The sequence below is a fragment of the Chiloscyllium plagiosum genome, chromosome 13 (genome assembly GCF_004010195.1).
Source record: "Chiloscyllium plagiosum isolate BGI_BamShark_2017 chromosome 13, ASM401019v2, whole genome shotgun sequence".
Classification (NCBI taxonomy): domain Eukaryota; kingdom Metazoa; phylum Chordata; class Chondrichthyes; order Orectolobiformes; family Hemiscylliidae; genus Chiloscyllium; species Chiloscyllium plagiosum.
In genome coordinates this window covers 19,127,450-19,144,925 of record NC_057722.1, presented here as the reverse complement: position 1 = coordinate 19,144,925, position 17,476 = coordinate 19,127,450, and the positions used below count along the sequence as shown (strand labels likewise).

The 17,476-nt window shown below is 39.8% G+C and overlaps 1 protein-coding gene across 6 annotated transcripts; it reads left to right on the top strand.

Annotated features, from left to right (window-relative positions):
- The first annotated feature begins 844 nt into the window (after positions 1-844).
- LOC122555804 (SLAM family member 5-like) lies at positions 845-14,976 on the top strand. 6 transcript variants are annotated; one of them, XM_043701958.1, is made up of 7 exons: positions 1,491-1,921; positions 3,972-4,144; positions 4,618-4,712; positions 4,801-5,151; positions 5,715-5,981; positions 9,130-9,134; positions 14,022-14,976. In XM_043701958.1, exons 3-7 carry the CDS (start codon positions 4,631-4,633, stop codon positions 14,061-14,063), a joined length of 747 nt encoding a protein of 248 aa, XP_043557893.1. In that variant the 5' UTR covers positions 1,491-1,921; positions 3,972-4,144; positions 4,618-4,630; the 3' UTR covers positions 14,064-14,976. The 6 variants fall into 6 exon arrangements, with proteins under 6 accessions (XP_043557891.1, XP_043557893.1, XP_043557892.1 ...); XM_043701955.1 differs by having other exon boundaries at positions 1,493-1,921; positions 4,014-4,144; positions 9,130-9,231; positions 14,022-14,972; XM_043701953.1 differs by having other exon boundaries at positions 1,493-1,921; positions 9,130-9,231; positions 14,022-14,972.
- Positions 14,977-17,476: the final 2,500 nt, after the last annotated feature.

Below are 17,476 nucleotides of genomic sequence, written 5' to 3'. Positions count from 1 at the left end.
ACTTGTAACTGGGCTTCAGGCTGAATATTTACCATCTACCACCACTCTCTGACTTTGACCGGTTAGCCAGTTTTCTATCCAATTAGCCAAATTTCCCTCTATCCCATGCCTCCTGACTTTCCGCATAAGCCTACCATGGGGAACCTTATCAAATGCCTTACTAAAATCCATGTACACTACATCTACTGCTCTACCCTCATCCACATGCTTGGTCACCTCCTCGAAGAATTCAATAAGACTTGTAAGGCAAGACCTACCCTTCACAATGGTGATCAGACTCGATGGGCTGAATGGCCTTCTTTGCTCCTATATCTGAGGCTGTTTTCACCAATGAATTTAAAGATTTCAATATAAAATGGACAGATCAAGTGTCAAACCTCACTGTCAGTCAGCAGGAGATGAACAAAGATCGTACAAGATAACAAAAAAAAGATGAGCTCAGTTCTACCCAGTCATTTAATTTAAGGTGAAGAGCCTCCAGCTGTACCATTAACCAAGGCTCCACACACAGGCAAACATGCCTTCATGGGTTTCCATGGTGCCCCTTTACTGCTAAACTAATACTGAAATTACTTTCAGATAGCGTTGCGTGTGAGCAGCCAGACTCTAGATTAGAGTGGTGCTGGAAAAGCACAGCAGTTCAGGTAGCATCCGAGGATACTGTGCTTTTCCAGCACCATTCTAATCTAGAATCTGATTTCCCAGCATCTGCAGTCCTTGTTTTTTTTTACCTTGTGAGCAGCCAGAGTCCAGCGTACACCAATCAGCCGGCCCTTACTGTGAGCTTTACTTCCAGTTTATACCCCGTAGCCAGGGCAGTGCGAACAAATGGAGAGGAGGCGCTTGAACAGAGAAACAGCAAGTCAAAGAGCAGTGTGTGTCAGTGAGTGAATCTCCGAGAGAGAGAGAGAGACCCGGGGACTGAGTAAATAATCAAGGGTTGCAGACAGAATACAGGGGGGTGACTGTAAAATTAATATAATTGAACAGAGACTGCATTTTAAAACAAAAGCTGGTGAAAATGGCCTGGACCCAGGAGTTACGACGAGTTAGTAATCGTTCTGAGGTTAATAAGAAGTGGAAGCATAACTAAAACAGTGAGTGGTACTGTTCCGTTCTCGTTCAGATTAAAACAAAACACTTTCACAGATTTTTTTTTAAAAAGATCTTTCTTCTGTTTGGAATAAAATCAAGTTTACCAACAACAAGTTTTTGTCCTGGAATAACAATGTTTTACAGGATTCTAGTAACCAAGTCGATCCAGTTTGTCAGTTCAATGTTTTGTGAGGTGTTTTTCGCTCTCATGTTCAAACCTAGATGAAATATTAAAGAATTGAACAGAATTAGAAACCGAACATTGATTTGACACATTCTCTCTGTCTCTCTTCCTCCTTCCACACGGGCAAACAAACCTGTTGGGCTAGAAATTGGTGTCATGTGATTCAACAGCGGCACCTCTATATTATCCCTCCACACAGGCTGCCTGAGCTGCTGAGTCTTGCCAGCATTTTCTGTCGGTGTTTGAGGGATTGTTCAGTGTCACACCGGATTGTTGTAGCACACCACAGTGCCTGGGTTGGCACCGTGATCCCAGCTGCTCTTTCTCCGACCCTGCCTTCCCGATGGGTTTTGGAAAGAGGAATGTTAAAGCGTTTACGTCCCGACTGCCGTGATAACATTCCTGCAAACAAAAAAAAACCGGGGAAGCGGCGTTCACTTTTGGGATTGTAGATTGGGAATTAACGGCGAAACTGTATGAATTGTGGCTACAGCAAAGCTGCGTGGGCACCGGTCCCTGCATTAAAGGCGCTATATAAATGCAAATTGATGTAGTTGTATTGAAACTTGGAATGCTCTGTCGTGGAGTTAAAAAATTTAAAGTACTTTCGTTAAGGGACAACAGCCATTTTGTTGCAAACAGGTGAGTCTCTAACTTCAATTTGAGAGTTACTTCTGGAAAGAATTTACTATGTTTAATCCGAAAAGGGAATAGAACTTTTCATTTTAAATCGAGTGTTTTTATTTAAATATTATATAAATTTTAACTCCAACAAGTTCTCTTTATGGCTCATATTATAGTTTTGTTAATAAATAATCTATAGATGATAATAATATCAGAAACAAAAAGCCGGAAATTGCTGGAAAAGCTCAGCAGGTCTGGCAGCATCTGGACAAATCTGAGTTAACGTTTCAGATCGAGTCGCTCTTCCCCAGAATTGACAATGATATCACATCATCAAAGCGAAACATTAGTACAATAAATTATTTCAATATTCGATGTGCTGTTTCTTCGATTTCGCCTTATGGTTTTTAAGGTGAATCCCATGCTCATTTACTTTTTTTTACTCCCGTTGAATTTACTTCAACGGTGAAGATTAGCAGCAGTAAAATCCGTACAAATACCTTTCTCATTTTTAAACCCTCTCACTCAGGGCTCAGTGGTTAGCACTGCTGCCTCACCGCGCCAGGGATCCAGATTTGATTTCTGCCTCAGGCAACTGTCGGTGTGGAGTTTGCACATTCTCCCCGCGTCTGTGTGGGTTTCCTCTGGGTGCTCCAGTTTCCTCCCACAGTCCAAAAATGTGCAGGTTAAGTGAATTGTGGCCATGCTAAATTGCTCATAGTCTTCAGGTATGTGTCGGTTAGGTACATTAGTCAGGGGAATTGTAGGGGAATGGGTCTGGGTGGGTTACTCTTAGGAGCGTCGGTCTGGACTTGTTGGGCCAAATGGCCTGTTCTCCACACTGCAGGGATGCAGTGACTACAGATACAGTCTAAGTGAAGATATTTCATAATGTTGCAGCAACCTTGTGCGAGAAACCCTTTATTTTGACGCTCGTGAACTCAATCCAAGGGCAATAATATTGGTGTCTCGGGGAGCTTTTGATTGGCAAAGGCGCTCGTTTCACCTAAACATCACTTTGAAGACCAAGTAAAACAAATTCAATACCGATGCAATAAAAATCAGCTCAACCTCCTTGTCTTTCCCAATCTCGTGCCCCATCCTGGGAGATACTTGGGATAGATTTTCATTACGAATAAATCAATGCTATAAACGCCTTCACTAAAGAGCCAGATCATTAGGAGTTACTACTATCTTAAAAATACTGTACGTACGTACTTTCCTGGGGTCATGAGAATGAAGTGTGACTGGTTGGGGTTAAGTTACAGAATATTGACCTCCCGAATCTTTTCCAGTTCCTGTGACTTATTTTTGAAATGTGCAATTTATTCTGATCGCCTGTCCCTTTTTTTTTAAAAAAGATATTCTTTTCATAACCTTTTGCCAATTTATCATCGGATAATATCCGCAAGCTCATTTTACGTCTTGTTTTTTCGCATTCCCTTAATCATTTTGTGCATGACAAGGTCAAATTAAGTCAAAAATGGAAACGAACTTGTCTGACATTTGCCGCTACAGACCCAAGCATAAAGACTCACTCAGAGGGGTTTAATAATCTAATTACGCATTTGATTTACACGCATTTGAAAGCACTTGCATTTTCCCAGAGTTAAACTCTGAAAGGTTATGACGCTGAGTTTCATTGAGCATTTGAAATGATCATTTTTTGAGTGTAATGCGTGAGGAAGTTAGTAAGGGTAAATGGATTTTTAAAAAAAACCTGTTTCATTTATTGCCGCTGCACAAAGCCACTTGCCTTCACATAGCCCAATTCATCTGTAGTTCTCTGCGGTCTCAACCACATTCTTCTCACTACAGGCAATGCCTTTCTTAATGGGTCAGTAGGAGGTATGATGTTGACAGCATGAAACAGATGAGCTGAATTCATTCTCTCCTGTGGTTTAATGCTTTGCTGTTGCAAATTCATTTCCCAAGCCTAGCGCTGGTGAGACGCAAGGCTGAGAAACTGTAATGATAACATGTATTTCCCTTCTTGGGGAAAAAAAGACGTATGATTCCTGAATAATCCCATTGCGTTTCTTCATGGTATTAATCAACATACATGGAGAATCTTGTAAAGTTTTCCACGCATTTCCTGGATTTGTTGTAGTCATCAATCACTCGCTGTTGAGTCTGATTGCCATGGGATTTCCTCAGTCGACAATGGTCATGGGTTGAGTCTGCTCCCACAGCCGCGTCTCCATTTGGCAGATGTTAGCAAGAGATGAAATAAGATATAAGGTAATGTTTGTGACATGATAAATGATATTTCGCCACCCGAGCTTCCTCCTTTGTCACACTTTTTCTTGCCTATCTTAATTTTGTAAATAATATACTGACGATTGGTTCTCTAAGCTATCTGCTCCTGCTCCTTGGAAGACTCCTCTTCATTATCTATCCTCTTTAACTGCACTGTGTTCTTTCTCATTTTCCTCCAGTTCCTCCGATCTGTACATCTCTGCTTCTTTCCAATTGTCTCACCCTCCTGCAATTGTTAGTCTTAAAATCCATGCTTGGTAAGAATTGATTACTCCTTCTCAAATTCTCAGACTCTTACTTCTCTTAATCTTAGTGGTATCGCACAATGACTTGTACCTATCACTGATGGTTTCAATTTAAAAACAAAATATCTAATAGACTCCAATTGAGTGAAAGTTAGATTCAAATGGAAATTTTGTGCAATTAATCAATAAATTTATTTTGTATTCCTTCAGATGAAATTCTTTCATGATAAACCATGGAAAACAAATGGTGTACAGCACCATAAATAAATGTCTCTTCAATATGAAAATGCTCACACTGCTTTCAGGTAAATGGTTTATATAATTATTAAATTAATGGTTGTTCAGTAAGATAGGCATTCATCAATTTAATGTAGTTTTATTTTTCAATTCCAGTGTTTAATTTGCTTATACTGTATGGAACAGAGAGCTCAGCCATAACCACAATCATTATTAATGCAACTGTGGGTGACCAGATTCTGTTTCCTGTGCCTATCCATTGTGGATCGCAATATGAAGTAGCATTTCTATCAAAATCACCAATTAATGCTAAACTTGCTTCATGGGGTTTTGATACAGCTCACAAACATGCATTGTATGAAAAAAGACTGCAATTACACCAAAATGGCTCTCTGGCACTGCAGAAAGTACAGATTAATGACACAGGACTGTATGAAATACATATTGATTGCTATGGTACAGCAGTGATGGAAACAACTATAACAAAGTTTGATTTGCAAGTGTTTGGTAAGTTACTTGATTATATAACTTTAAAATAAATGTTTTAAACTCAGTGTGAATCTGTGACAATTACTGGAATGCGTAATAGCATGTTTACTCAATGGGAAGGTTCTCAGCCTTGATTCAGGACCTCCACTGAGATTAGGAATACAATAGAGAGACAGTGAAAGACAGAATTTTCACTCAGCGGGCCTTTTTCTCATCATTCCAGATATTTTACTTTTATAGGACATTCACCAGCATGTGGAAAAAGATTACTTGGATTAACATTTTGCAAATCAGGGCCTGTTGTACATTTCTGGTCTTTGTAATAACCCATTAAACTGTTGAGATTTATGGAATTAATGAGAGGTGTAATACAGACTGTATTGACAACAGTACATTTACATTGGCTATTGTTTGTGTGGGTGATTGACCAAATATTTCCAGTAATCCAGTTGTACATGGTTCTGATTTGTATACTTTGTTCAAACATAGCCAATCATTTATTTTCCACAATATGTAAATGGAAAAATTCATGTAATGCTATCATCTTGCCATTCACATCTTAATTGTTGTCTCTATTTTAGAGCCAGTTTCCAAGCCTTTAATAACAATAAATTGTTCAACTAAAAATGCCAGCCTGAGCTGCTCTGTCTCCAAGGGAACAAATGTCACATTATACTGGGAAATACAACCAATGTCTGGACCCAGCAAGAGAATCGATGATGAAGTTGAACTGGTGATAAGTCATGGTCATGAGCAGGCCAAATACACGTGTGTAGTACAGAATCCAATCAGCAATGCAACCAGTGACCTACAGACATTAGAGAAGTGTAATGACCAAAGTTCTACAGGTAAGAGATTGTAAAATCTATTCTTAACACAGTACTTGACTATTCTCCAATCCAGCTTCTCCCTTTCCAACCTCTGCAGAATGCAATCCCATTCAAACTCTGCTACTGGCATTGTAATTTTCAGCATGTTCCATTCATCCATCATCCCTGTGCTCACTGAACATTGTTCAACATCACTTCAAATTTGAATTATTTTCCTTGCTCTTAAGATGCCCCAAGGTCTCACCTATTTATGAAACCTTAAATCACATGATACCAGGTTATAGTCCATCAGGTTTATTTGAAATCACAAGCTTTCGAAGCATTGCTCCTTAGTCAGGTAAAGTTCATTGTCAAATAAACCTGTTGGACTATAACATGGTATCGTATGACTTTTGACTTTGTCCACCCCAGTTGAATACCAGCACCTCCACATTATGAAACCATAGCCAGCATTCCTCCAATTTTGGCCTTTTATACAATCCCAATTTTAATTGCTCCTCAACTGGTATCCATTCATTCAGCTGTCTGGGCTATAAGCTCTGGAATGTACATTGTAAATGTGTTTGAGTATCAAACTTTCTCTTCCCCTTTTAACATGCTCCAAAAAACTTCTCTTTTGATCAAGCATTTGCTCATCTTTTCTCATGTTTGCTTTGTGACTCATTGTCAGATTTATTTATTAATGCTGCTCTGACATGCACTGTTTTACTATGTTAAATTCATTGTATAAATGCAAGTTTTCACTGCTATAGCAAAGTGAAACATGGCACTCATATAAAAGTACATTTTTCACACATCTTGAATAAATAAAGTTGACCTGATCTATGAAGATACAGTCAAGTTTGGTCAAGATATTATTAGAGACGGTAGAAATGGTGTCCATTGCTCTGTCAACTTATACTTTGGATAGCTTGCTGAAACCAAAGATGCTCTGAATGAAAATTATTATACATTTTCAATACAGTTGCAATGAATGTTAAAACATGCAGAATTAATTTACATCACGCATCCCCTGATCATTGTAACTTCAGAGTTTTGAACTCAATCGAACACTACGTAACTAATAGTTCAGTGTTGCAGTTACTTGACTCTAACAACTTTCAACTCAGATTATTTTAAAGTGAGTTCTAGAAAGTGTTACATTAGTTAAGGAAAAGTAATGTCATTCTTGGCTTAGTTATACCTTTCATACCTCTAAATTAAATTGTTGTGCTTTCAAACTTCATTCGATCGGAGTGAAAGCATTTAATAAGATATTTAATCTGCTCAGTTGGATATGAAAGATCAGAAATTGATGAAGGTCAGGAATTGAGTTCTCCCAGAGTTCCAAGAGCATTAGTCCTTCATCCTTTGTTACTGAAATGGATTATTTGTTTGCCTCTCTTTTTGCTGTTTGTAGTTGTTACTCAGTGCAAATTGATTGTTTACCAACACTGCAATGGTAGCAATCCTTCAGAAGTAATTCATTGAGAGTCATTTTGGGGATTCACAAGCTTTGGTTCTCTCGTGGTGCAGTGGTAGTGTTCCTACCTGTGTACCAGGAGGCCCATTCAAATCCCACCTTCTCCAGAGTATATAATAACATCACACAACGGGTTGATTAGAAAAAATGAGTTACATTTAAAAAATCATGAACTTGTCTACGTGATGAATAAATGCAAGTTATTTTCTCTTTCCTTACACTGTTTGTTCAACCTTAGGACATTATACCTTCAATATTTTCAAGTTATCATTCGCGAAAACTCTTTGTCCTGTCAATAAGGTTGTGGTTATTGATTAGCCAGAATCCATAGGCACTAATTTTTTCCTTAACAATATTTTTGAAGTCACGTCTTCATTGGTTGTTGACAAAATAAAACCAAGTTATGAAACACATTTGGTGAGGAAACTTTAAATGTTTATTATTAATTATTCAAGTGTTTTCAAAAATATCCTGCAATTTTCTGCTTTGGAAAGTATCCACAGAAAGGTATTATAAAGGCACAGATCTCATAGACTCATAGAGTTGTACAGCATGGAAACAGACCTTTTAGGTCCAACTCATCCATGCTGATCAGATATCTGAACCTAATCTAGTCCCATTTGTCAGCACTTGGCCCATATCCCCCTCAACCCTTCCTATTTATAAACCCATCCAGATGCCTTTTAAATGTTGCAATTGTACCAGTCCCCACCACTTCCTCTGGCAGCTCATTCCATACACACACCACCTTCTGCGTGAATAAATTGCCCCTTAGGTCCTTTGATATCTCTCGCCTCTCACCCTAAACCTATGTCCTCTAGTTCTGCAATCCCCAAACCAAAGAAAAAAACCTTGTCTAGTTACCTTATCCAATGCCCTCGTGATTTTATAAACCTCGTAAAGGTCAGCCCTCAGCCTCCAACGCCCCAGCCTATTCAGCCTCTCTCTATAGCTCAAGGTCTGCTTGTAAAAAATGTGAATGAAAAATTGCAAAGTAAACCAAATAGAACTGTCATTGTTTTGCAGTAAGCACCATAAGGGGCTGTAGAGGTACCAATATAATCAAGTGCAAACACTATTGAGGGATTCTACTGGAAGTAAAGTATCATTTGAAGGATGTGCAGTGACATTTCAATGGTTTGAAAATATAAATAAAGGAAGAAAAGTAGTAATATTCTGTGTATTCTTTTTTAAAGCTCAATGTTGTTGTCTCATTTCTAAAGGTTTATTGATTCAAAGAACATCCCTCAGCAATTAGCCTTTGTTTGAGCCAGCTGGGTTTATATTTGAATCCATTTTGCATCTAGAACCTGAGCAACAGCTTTGTGAAAAGATGAACCCAATTCAAGCAATGTCACTGTAAAATGTAATCATCATCATCATGCTCCAACTGAAATGGATATTAGCTTTCTTTTAAAACAAACAATAACATATAGTTGTAGAGTTAATCTCTTGTTTTATTTTTCCTGGACTTGGAATCTATATATGGAAACAATGGAAGTAAATTACCGATGTAACAAGTGCACAATATTAGTTTCTGAAATATTCACTTTACTTGGCCTCTATCTATTGATACTTATACTTCAGTGTATGAATAACCTATACTTAATTTACACTAATTTTATCACTTCATAGATTAGTTAAACTGCCAATTTAAGTCATTTAATGCAAGATAAACTTTAATGCATTTCTGATTTATTTCAGGTTTGGTATGTTTCATCTCTATAACTACTGCAACTGTATTGCTTTTTGGTTTGGTTATAATTATATTTATAGCAAAACTAACAACCCATGATAAAGGAAACAGTAAGTACAAACTACGATTTGACAAAACTATAAGGATTCAGCAGAAGTTCAGGGATATTTATTTGTCATTCCATGCAATGAAGTAATAACTGGATAGATGGAAAACTCCAGAGAAATTTCAGATATACAGTTAGGCAAATTAATTATTTCAAAATTAAATATTGGTGTTGAAGTACATTCTAAATCATTGAAATAATACGTTTTAAAAATCCAGAAATCAGATATTTATTTGTATTTTTAATGATAATTATTAAGTTATGATAACCTAAACTTTGTATTCAGTTGTGGGTAAAGTGGTGGAAAAGGTTATAAGAGATAGGATTTATAACATCTAGAAAGGAATAGGTTGATTGGGGATAAAAACAATGACTGCAGATGCTGGAAACCAGATTCTGGATCAGTGGTGCTGGAAGAGCACAACAATTCAGGCAGCATCCGACGAGCAGCAAAATCGACGTTTCGGGCAAAAGCCCTTCATCAGGAATAAAACAGCCTGAAGCGTGGAGAGATAAGTTAGAGGAGGGTGGGGGTGGGGAGAAAGTAGCATAGAGTACAATAGGTGAGTGGGGGAGGAGATGAAGGTGATAGGTCAGGGAGGAGAGGGTGGAGTGGATAGGTGGAAAAGGAGCTAGGCAGGTCGGACAAGTCCGGACAAGTTAAGGGGACAGTGCGGAGCTGGAAGTTTGAAACTAGGATGAGGAGGGGCAAGGGGAAATGAGGAAGCTGTTGAAGTCCACATTGATGCCTTGGGGATAGTTAACACAGTTTTGTGAAGGGTAAGTCGTGCCTCACAAACCTTAGAGTTCATTGAGAAGGTGACCAAACAGGTGGACGAGGGTAAAGCAGTTGATGTGGTGTATATGGATTTCAGAAAAGCATTTGATAAAGTTGCCCATGGGGGAATGGGTTTGAAGGTGATTTAGAGATTTGGATCAGAAATTGGCGAGCTGAAAGAATTCTGAGGGTGGTGGTTGGTGGGAAATGTTCATCCTGGAGTTCAGTTACTATTGGTGTACCCCAAGGATCTGTTTTTGGGCTACTGCTGTTTGTCATTTTTATAAATTACTTGAATGAGGGTGTAGAAGGATGGGTTAGTAAATTTGCGGATGATACTAAGGTCGGTTGATTTGTGGATAATGCCAAAGGATGTTGCAGATTACAGAGGGACAGAGATAAGCTGCAGAGCTGGGCTGAGAGGTGGCAAGTGGAGTTTAATGAGGAAAAGTGAGGTGATTCACTTTGGAAGGAGCAACAGGAATAAAGTGTACTGGGCTAATGGTAAGATTCTTGGTAGTGTAGGTGTGCAGAGAGATTTCGGTGTCCATATACATAGATCCTTGAAAGTTGCCACCCAGGTTGACAGGATTGTTAAGAAGGCATACATTGTGTTAGCTTTTATTGGTAGAGGCATTGAATTTCAGAGCCATGAGGTCATGTTGCAGCTGTACAAAACTCTGGTGCAGCCACACTTGGAGTATTGTATACAGTTGTGGTCACTGCGTTATAGAAAGGATGTGGATTCTTTGGAAAGGGTCCAGAGGAGATTTACTAGGATGTTGCCTGGTATGGAGGAAAGGTCTTATGAGGAAAGGCTAAGGGACTTGAGGCTGTTTTCGTTAGAGAGAAGAAGGTTAAGAGGTGACTTATTTGTGACATTTAAGACAATCGGAGTTAGTTAGGGTGGACAGTGAAAGCCTTTTTTCTTTGGATAGTAATGGCTAGCATGAGGGGACATAGCTTTAGATTGAAGGGTGATAGATATAGGACAGAGGTCAGAGGTAGTTTCTTTACTCAGGGGGGAGTAGTAGGGGCATGGAATGCACTGCCTGCAATTATAGTCGACTCGCCAACTTTACGGGCATTTAATTGGTCATTGGATAGGCATATGGACGAGAATGGAATAGTGTAGGTTGCATGGGCTTCAGATTGGTTCCACTGGTCGGCACAACATTGGGGGCCGAAGGCCCTGTACTGAGCTGTAATGTTCTGTGTTCTATTCTTGAAGATTAAGAACATGAAGTGCATGACCGGCGGTATTAAAATTAATGTCGTTCAAATGCTCATACACTTAAATATTTAAATGCTGTTTAAAAGGTTCACAAATTGTGCCTGGACCATCCACTTCTCACATTGAATAGGTTCTTGCCATTTTGATCCAGGAATATAGAGCCGGAATTTATCGTGTACTGTGGTGTGTTTGCCTTTAGCCAATTCATGTCATGTCCCAGCATAATGTGGCTGTGGGACAGCAGACATTTTGTAGAGGTTGGAGAACATAGCTCCCATTAAAATTTTGCATGTAGATTAGATTAGATTAGATTACTTACAGTGTGGAAACAGGCCTTTCGGTCCAACAATTCCACACCGCCCCGCCGAAGCGCAACCCACCCATACCCCTACCCCTACATTTACCCCTTACCTAACACTATGGGCAATTTAGCATGGCCAATTCACCTGACCCTCACGTCTTTTGGATTGTGGGAGGAAACCGGAGCACCCGGAGGAAACCCACGCAGACACGGGGAGAATGTGCAAACTCCACACAGTCAGTCGCCTGAGGCGGGAATTGAACCCGGGTCTCTGACGCTGTGAGGCAGCAGTGCTAACCACTGTGCCACCGTGCCGCCCATTTAGCCAACAGGAAAATGCATGGGAGATGTTCAGGCCTTCAAGCTTGCCATACTGTTCAGTTTGATCAAGGATGATCTGTCGAGGAGAAAGTGAGGTCTGCAGATGCTGGAGATCAAAGTTGAAACTTTATTGCTGGAACAGCACAGCAGGTCAGGCAGCATCCAGGGAACAGGAGATTCGACGTTTCGGGCACAGGCCCTTCCTCAGGAATCCTCAGGATTCCTGAGGAAGGGCCTGTGCCCGAAACGTCGAATCTCCTGTTCCCTGGATGCTGCCTGACCTGCTGTGCTGTTCCAGCAATAAAGTTTCAACAAGGATGATCTGTACTTCATTTCAAGTTATTCCCTTAGATGCTCTGTAGGAAGAAATCCTGGCCTAACTAAATTTGACTGTAGACCCACAGAAATACAGATGACTCAGAGCTGCTAATCTGCTCTGTTGTATCAAACTGCCTCAAAGTCTAAAAAAATCAATGAAACGGAATGGATCACGGGCCATTGATCTAGGCACTGGAGAAGAAATAAGGGATGAGCCTTGTTGATTCCCCAAAGTACTCCTTTGTAAGATCAGGTGGCTCCAAATTTGGAGCACTGCCCCACAGAATGGTGAAGCAACAGCCTGAAATAATCTTAACCACAAAACCATACAAACTCACAAACAATGTCCCAATCATCGCCATCACCATCCTTAGATATATCCTATTCCACCGCAGAACAAATCCACCAGAGATGTTAAGCACAATGGTATACAGTCAGGAGAGAGTTGCCCAGGGAGTACTCATAGTGACTGCAGACCTCAGGAACTCTCATAGCTTCAAGTCAAAAATGGGACAAGGAGACATCACGCTGATTAGTACCTATCCTGCCCTCCCATGCCACCTCCGTACACCTCAATGTTGAACACCAATTTTAGAAACACGGAGTGGCAAAGGCAATGAATATACTCCAATTGGACAAGGTCAATCTCCATCACCCAGTGTGGGTCATCAGAACCACTACTGACCAAGCTGATCGAGTCCTAAAGGACAGAATAGCTTTACAAGGTCTACAGCAGATGTTGAAGGAACCAACAAGAGGGAGAAACCTACCTGACTTGATCATCATCATTTCACCTTTCACAATTGCATCTGCCTGTGACAGGATTGGCAGTAAAACCATCACACAACCCTTGTGAAATGAAGTCCCTTTTTTACACTGGATACCTTCCTTCATGTTGTGTGGCATTATTAACATGTTTAATGGGGCATACCTTGAAACTGGAAGTTCTCCTCCAAGACATGCTATCTTGGAACTATGTTGCTGATCTTTGCTGTTGCTGGGTCAATATACTGGAACATCCTTCCTAATGGCACTGAGGGGTTCCTGCACTGCAAGGACTGCAGCAGTTCACCTTCTCCCATACAATTTGGGATGGGCAACAAACGTTGGCCTAGCTTGTGACTTCCAGATTCCGTGAACAAGTAACATAAAATGGTAAAATAAAATCGATACCGCTACATAATAAATAAAAGCTTTAATTATCCCTGTAACTAGCACATTTCAGATTGCTTCTATTATTTGCATGAATAAATGTTCTGGGATTCCCTGATAAGTGGTCCAACTCAAAGTTTAATAATGACAGTCTCTCATTTTTGATATTGTAACAAGGGAAAAGCATTTCTCTTTATCTGGCTTAATTCTTTTTAGCACTTCAGCTTGTAATTCTTTGAGTATAGAAAATAAATTTACACAGATTGCATTGCACATAAAGCACAGGAACCCATGATCAGGGTAATCTGCATCCCTGCATACTAGTATTAATGCCCCACATGAGGCCTCCCTGCATCTAACCTTGTTGTCATCATGTTATACTCCTTCTCCCCTCATTTCTTTATCTAGCTCCGGTAAAACTTAACTTAAACACATCAATGCTATTCTCTTCAAATACTATTTGTGGAATCAAGTTTCACATTCTAACTATGCTACTGTTAAAATTTTATGCAATTCTTCTCCCCCACTAACCAAATAGAGAGGAATGTATTAGAAAACTGTAATGCCTGATTTTTTGTACATTGAATGGCCAGAGTTGTAAACCTGCATTTTATCAACTTGTATAATTATGTGTTTCTGACTAGTTTTCAAAAACTAATGAGCTGATGTGAATTTTATGTACTTTCTCAGACACAGCAATTGAAAAATGGAATGAAGAAACATGCTACCTGAGTGATGGAGCTATTGAAGCCACATATATTACTAGGATTCGTTCAAGCTAAATGCTGTTCATTATCTGCTCAGTGCTACTGAATATAGTAATTAAAAAGGAAGAAATTGAATTTAACTGAGCTACAGAATAAGGGTCATTGTTATGGGGATTTTCTACATTGTCAGAGAATGTAATAGAATGATAGTATTTTTATTTGTCACACACACTGACAAAATTGCAGCTCCTACAATAACCTGACCTACTATCTATACATATATAACATCAAATACTTCTGCTTATTGGGCCCTGGCAATTTATTCTACTGTTCGCTGTCGATAACACTGATGCAAATTGCAACACATTGTTCCTCCAGCAGTGAACAGCTTGTTCATTTTGGTGATTGATGCTGCATTTGTAAGATGAGACCCTTGTTTGGCTTTGCTACATTGCATCCCGGGATATTAAAGATGGAAATCCTTTCAGCTCCGTTGAGATACTTAACTTTTCAGAGACATATATTTTGACTGCGAATCTTGTTTTACGGTAAATTTAAAATAAACTAGCTTTGTATTAGTGATAATATCTATGAATAAATGATTCACAATGTCAAAAATCCCAGTCACCGGGTTATAATCCAACACTTAGATTATAACCTGGTGGCGTGTGATTTTTGATCTTGTTCAATCCAGTCCAACACAGGCACCTTCACATCCTGATTCACAATGCCGTTGGAGGACAAATTGTAAATCTGTGAGATAATATTGACTGTTGAAAGCAGGAACAATGATGTATTGTAGATTTACAACATGCATGTAATACCATTTAGTAATAAAACAAGTCATACCTTAGTTTGTTGGCGTGATCAGCCAGTGTGACCAGCTGGTTATTGCTCCACTCTTGTTGTTCTCTAGTTCCAGCAGGAGGATGTGCCTATATGATGTTCTAGCGAGTTTTGAGAAGATTTGTAGCTCAGGTTGAGGTTCTGGATGTAGATTTAGCCACTGAGCTGGAAGGTTCATTTCCAGATATTTCATCACCCTGCTTGGTAACATCTTCAGTGGGCCTCAGGTGAAGCACTGTACATGATTCCTGCTTTCTATTTATATGTTTGGGTTCCTTTGGGTTTGTGATGTCATTTCCTGTGGTGATGTCATTTCCTGTTCTTTTTCTCCAGGGTGTAGTTGATGTGTTTGTTGATAGAGTTCCAGTTGGAAAGCCATGCTTCTAGGAATTCTCGTGTGTGTCTCTGTTTGGCTTGTCCTCAGATGGATGTGTTGGCCCAATCGAAATGGTGTCCTTCCTTTTCTGTATGTAAGGATACGAGTGAGAGTGTCACACACATCCACAAACGAAGCTGCATCAGAGCATTATTTCAATGAGCCAACATACACTGTAGCACAGAGGAACTATGCAGATCAGGGGAAAATCACCTATACCGTGTATTCACAAAGAATGGGTACCCAATGAACACAGTCCGCTGATTTCTCAGCAACAAACCCAAACAAGCAGACAAAACACGGCCAGAAGCCCTAGCCACTCTCCCCTACATCAAAGACATCTTGGAAATGACTGCCAGACTACTCATACCCCTTGGCATCATGGTAGCCCACAAATCCACCAACACACTAAAACAGCAGCTAATGAATGTAAAAGACCCTATACAGACAACAAGCAAAATTAATGTCATTTACAAAATACCGTGCAAGGACTGTAAAAAACATTGGATAAACAGGCAGAAAACTAGCCATCAGGATACATGAACATCAACTAGCCACAAAATGAAATAATGCTCTGATGCAGCTTCGTTTGTGGATGTGTGTGACACTCTCACTAGTATCCTTACATACAGATAAGGAAAGACACCTTTTCAACTGGGACCACACATCCATCCTAGGACAAGCCAAACAGAGACACACACAAGAATTCCTAGAAGCATAGCATTCCAACTGGAACTCTATCAACAAACACATCGATTTAGACCCCAGCTACCACCCCCTGAGAAAACGAACATGAAATTACATCACCACAGGCAATGACATCACCAACCCAAAGAATCCCAAACATATAAATAGAAAGCAGGAATAATCAGCAGTGCTTTGCCCAGAAGTCCACTGAAGATGTTACCAAGCAGGGTGACGAAACGTCTGCAAATAAACCCTGCCAGCTCAGCGAGCAAAACTACATCCACTATATTTTTTTAACATTTGATAACATTTGATCTTTTTCCCCCTGGAGCATAGGAGACTAAGGCATGACATAATAGACATCTACAAAATCATGAGAGACATATATATAGTAGATAGCCAACAGCTCTTCACCATGTTATGGGAGTCTAAACTAATGGGCATAGGTTTAAGGTGAGAAGATAGGATTACAGAAAGGTCCAGAAGGATGATTTGTTTTCACACTGTGGTCAGTATCTGGAATGGGCTGCCAGAGGTAGTGACGGAGGCAAATACAATTTTGCCATTTAAGAAACATTTCAACAGATACACAGATGGGATTGGTATAGAGGGATATGGATCAAACGCAAGCAAGTGGGGCTCATTTAATTGTGAAAACTGGGTGGAATGGGTAAGTTAAGCTGAAGGGCCTGTTTCCGTGCTGTAGACCTCTATGATTCTATGACACTAATTGGCTAGGATTAGCAACTCAAAGCCTAATCACTTCACTTTCTGAATGAATATTCAGTTCAGGTATCAGGGTGAACCATTGACTGTACAGCTATAATCCAGAAAAGAAAATATCAATTGGAGAAAGTTTTGCAGAAAAAGATGGATGTAACCACCAAACCACACAACCTGCTGTAAATGATGAATAGAAGAATAGGGTATATAGATTGACTTGCACCACTTAATTAGTTTATTCCAACTTTCAAAGGTGAGGTTGGTAGATATGAAAAATGCAACACTCATGAGAGTGTGCCCACCCCTACAATTTTAGATATTGTGTTGGCAGCATTGGTACACAAGCTGGAACAGAGAGGAGGAGAACTCTTGCCTTCAAGGTGGGCATGCAGGCACGGGGAGCAGCAGCCTTTCCAGAGAACAACTTAGAAGACGAGGGGAACCAGTGGTTATGGTGAATCTAAAGTTTCAAGATATTAATGGGAAAGGAACATGAAGTGGAGAGCAAACATTTCTACTCATTGGGGACCTTAGGACAAGGAGGCATTGTGAAAAAAGTCATGATTTGGAGATTCCCGTGTTGGACTGGGGTGTACAAAGTTAAAAATCACACAACACCAGGTTACAGTCCAACAGGTTTAATTGGAAGCACACTAGCTTTCGGAGCGACGCTCCTTCATCAGCTGATAGTGGAGGGCTCAATTGTAACACAGAATTTATAGCAAAAATTTACAGTGTGATGTAACTGAAATTATACATTGAAAAATTGATTGTCTGTTAAGCCTTTCATCTGTTAGAATACAATG

Bases quoted from the DNA above. Each gene is read 5' to 3' on its own strand.
- LOC122555804 (XM_043701956.1), top strand. From the start codon at position 4,631: ATGATAAACCATGGAAAACAAATGGTGTACAGCACCATAAATAAATGT. The intron at 5,152-5,714 runs GTAAGTTACTTG...TCTCTATTTTAG, and splicing joins GTTTGATTTGCAAGTGTTTG to AGCCAGTTTCCAAGCCTTTA. The intron at 9,232-14,021 runs GTAAGTACAAAC...GTACTTTCTCAG, and splicing joins AACCCATGATAAAGGAAACA to ACACAGCAATTGAAAAATGG.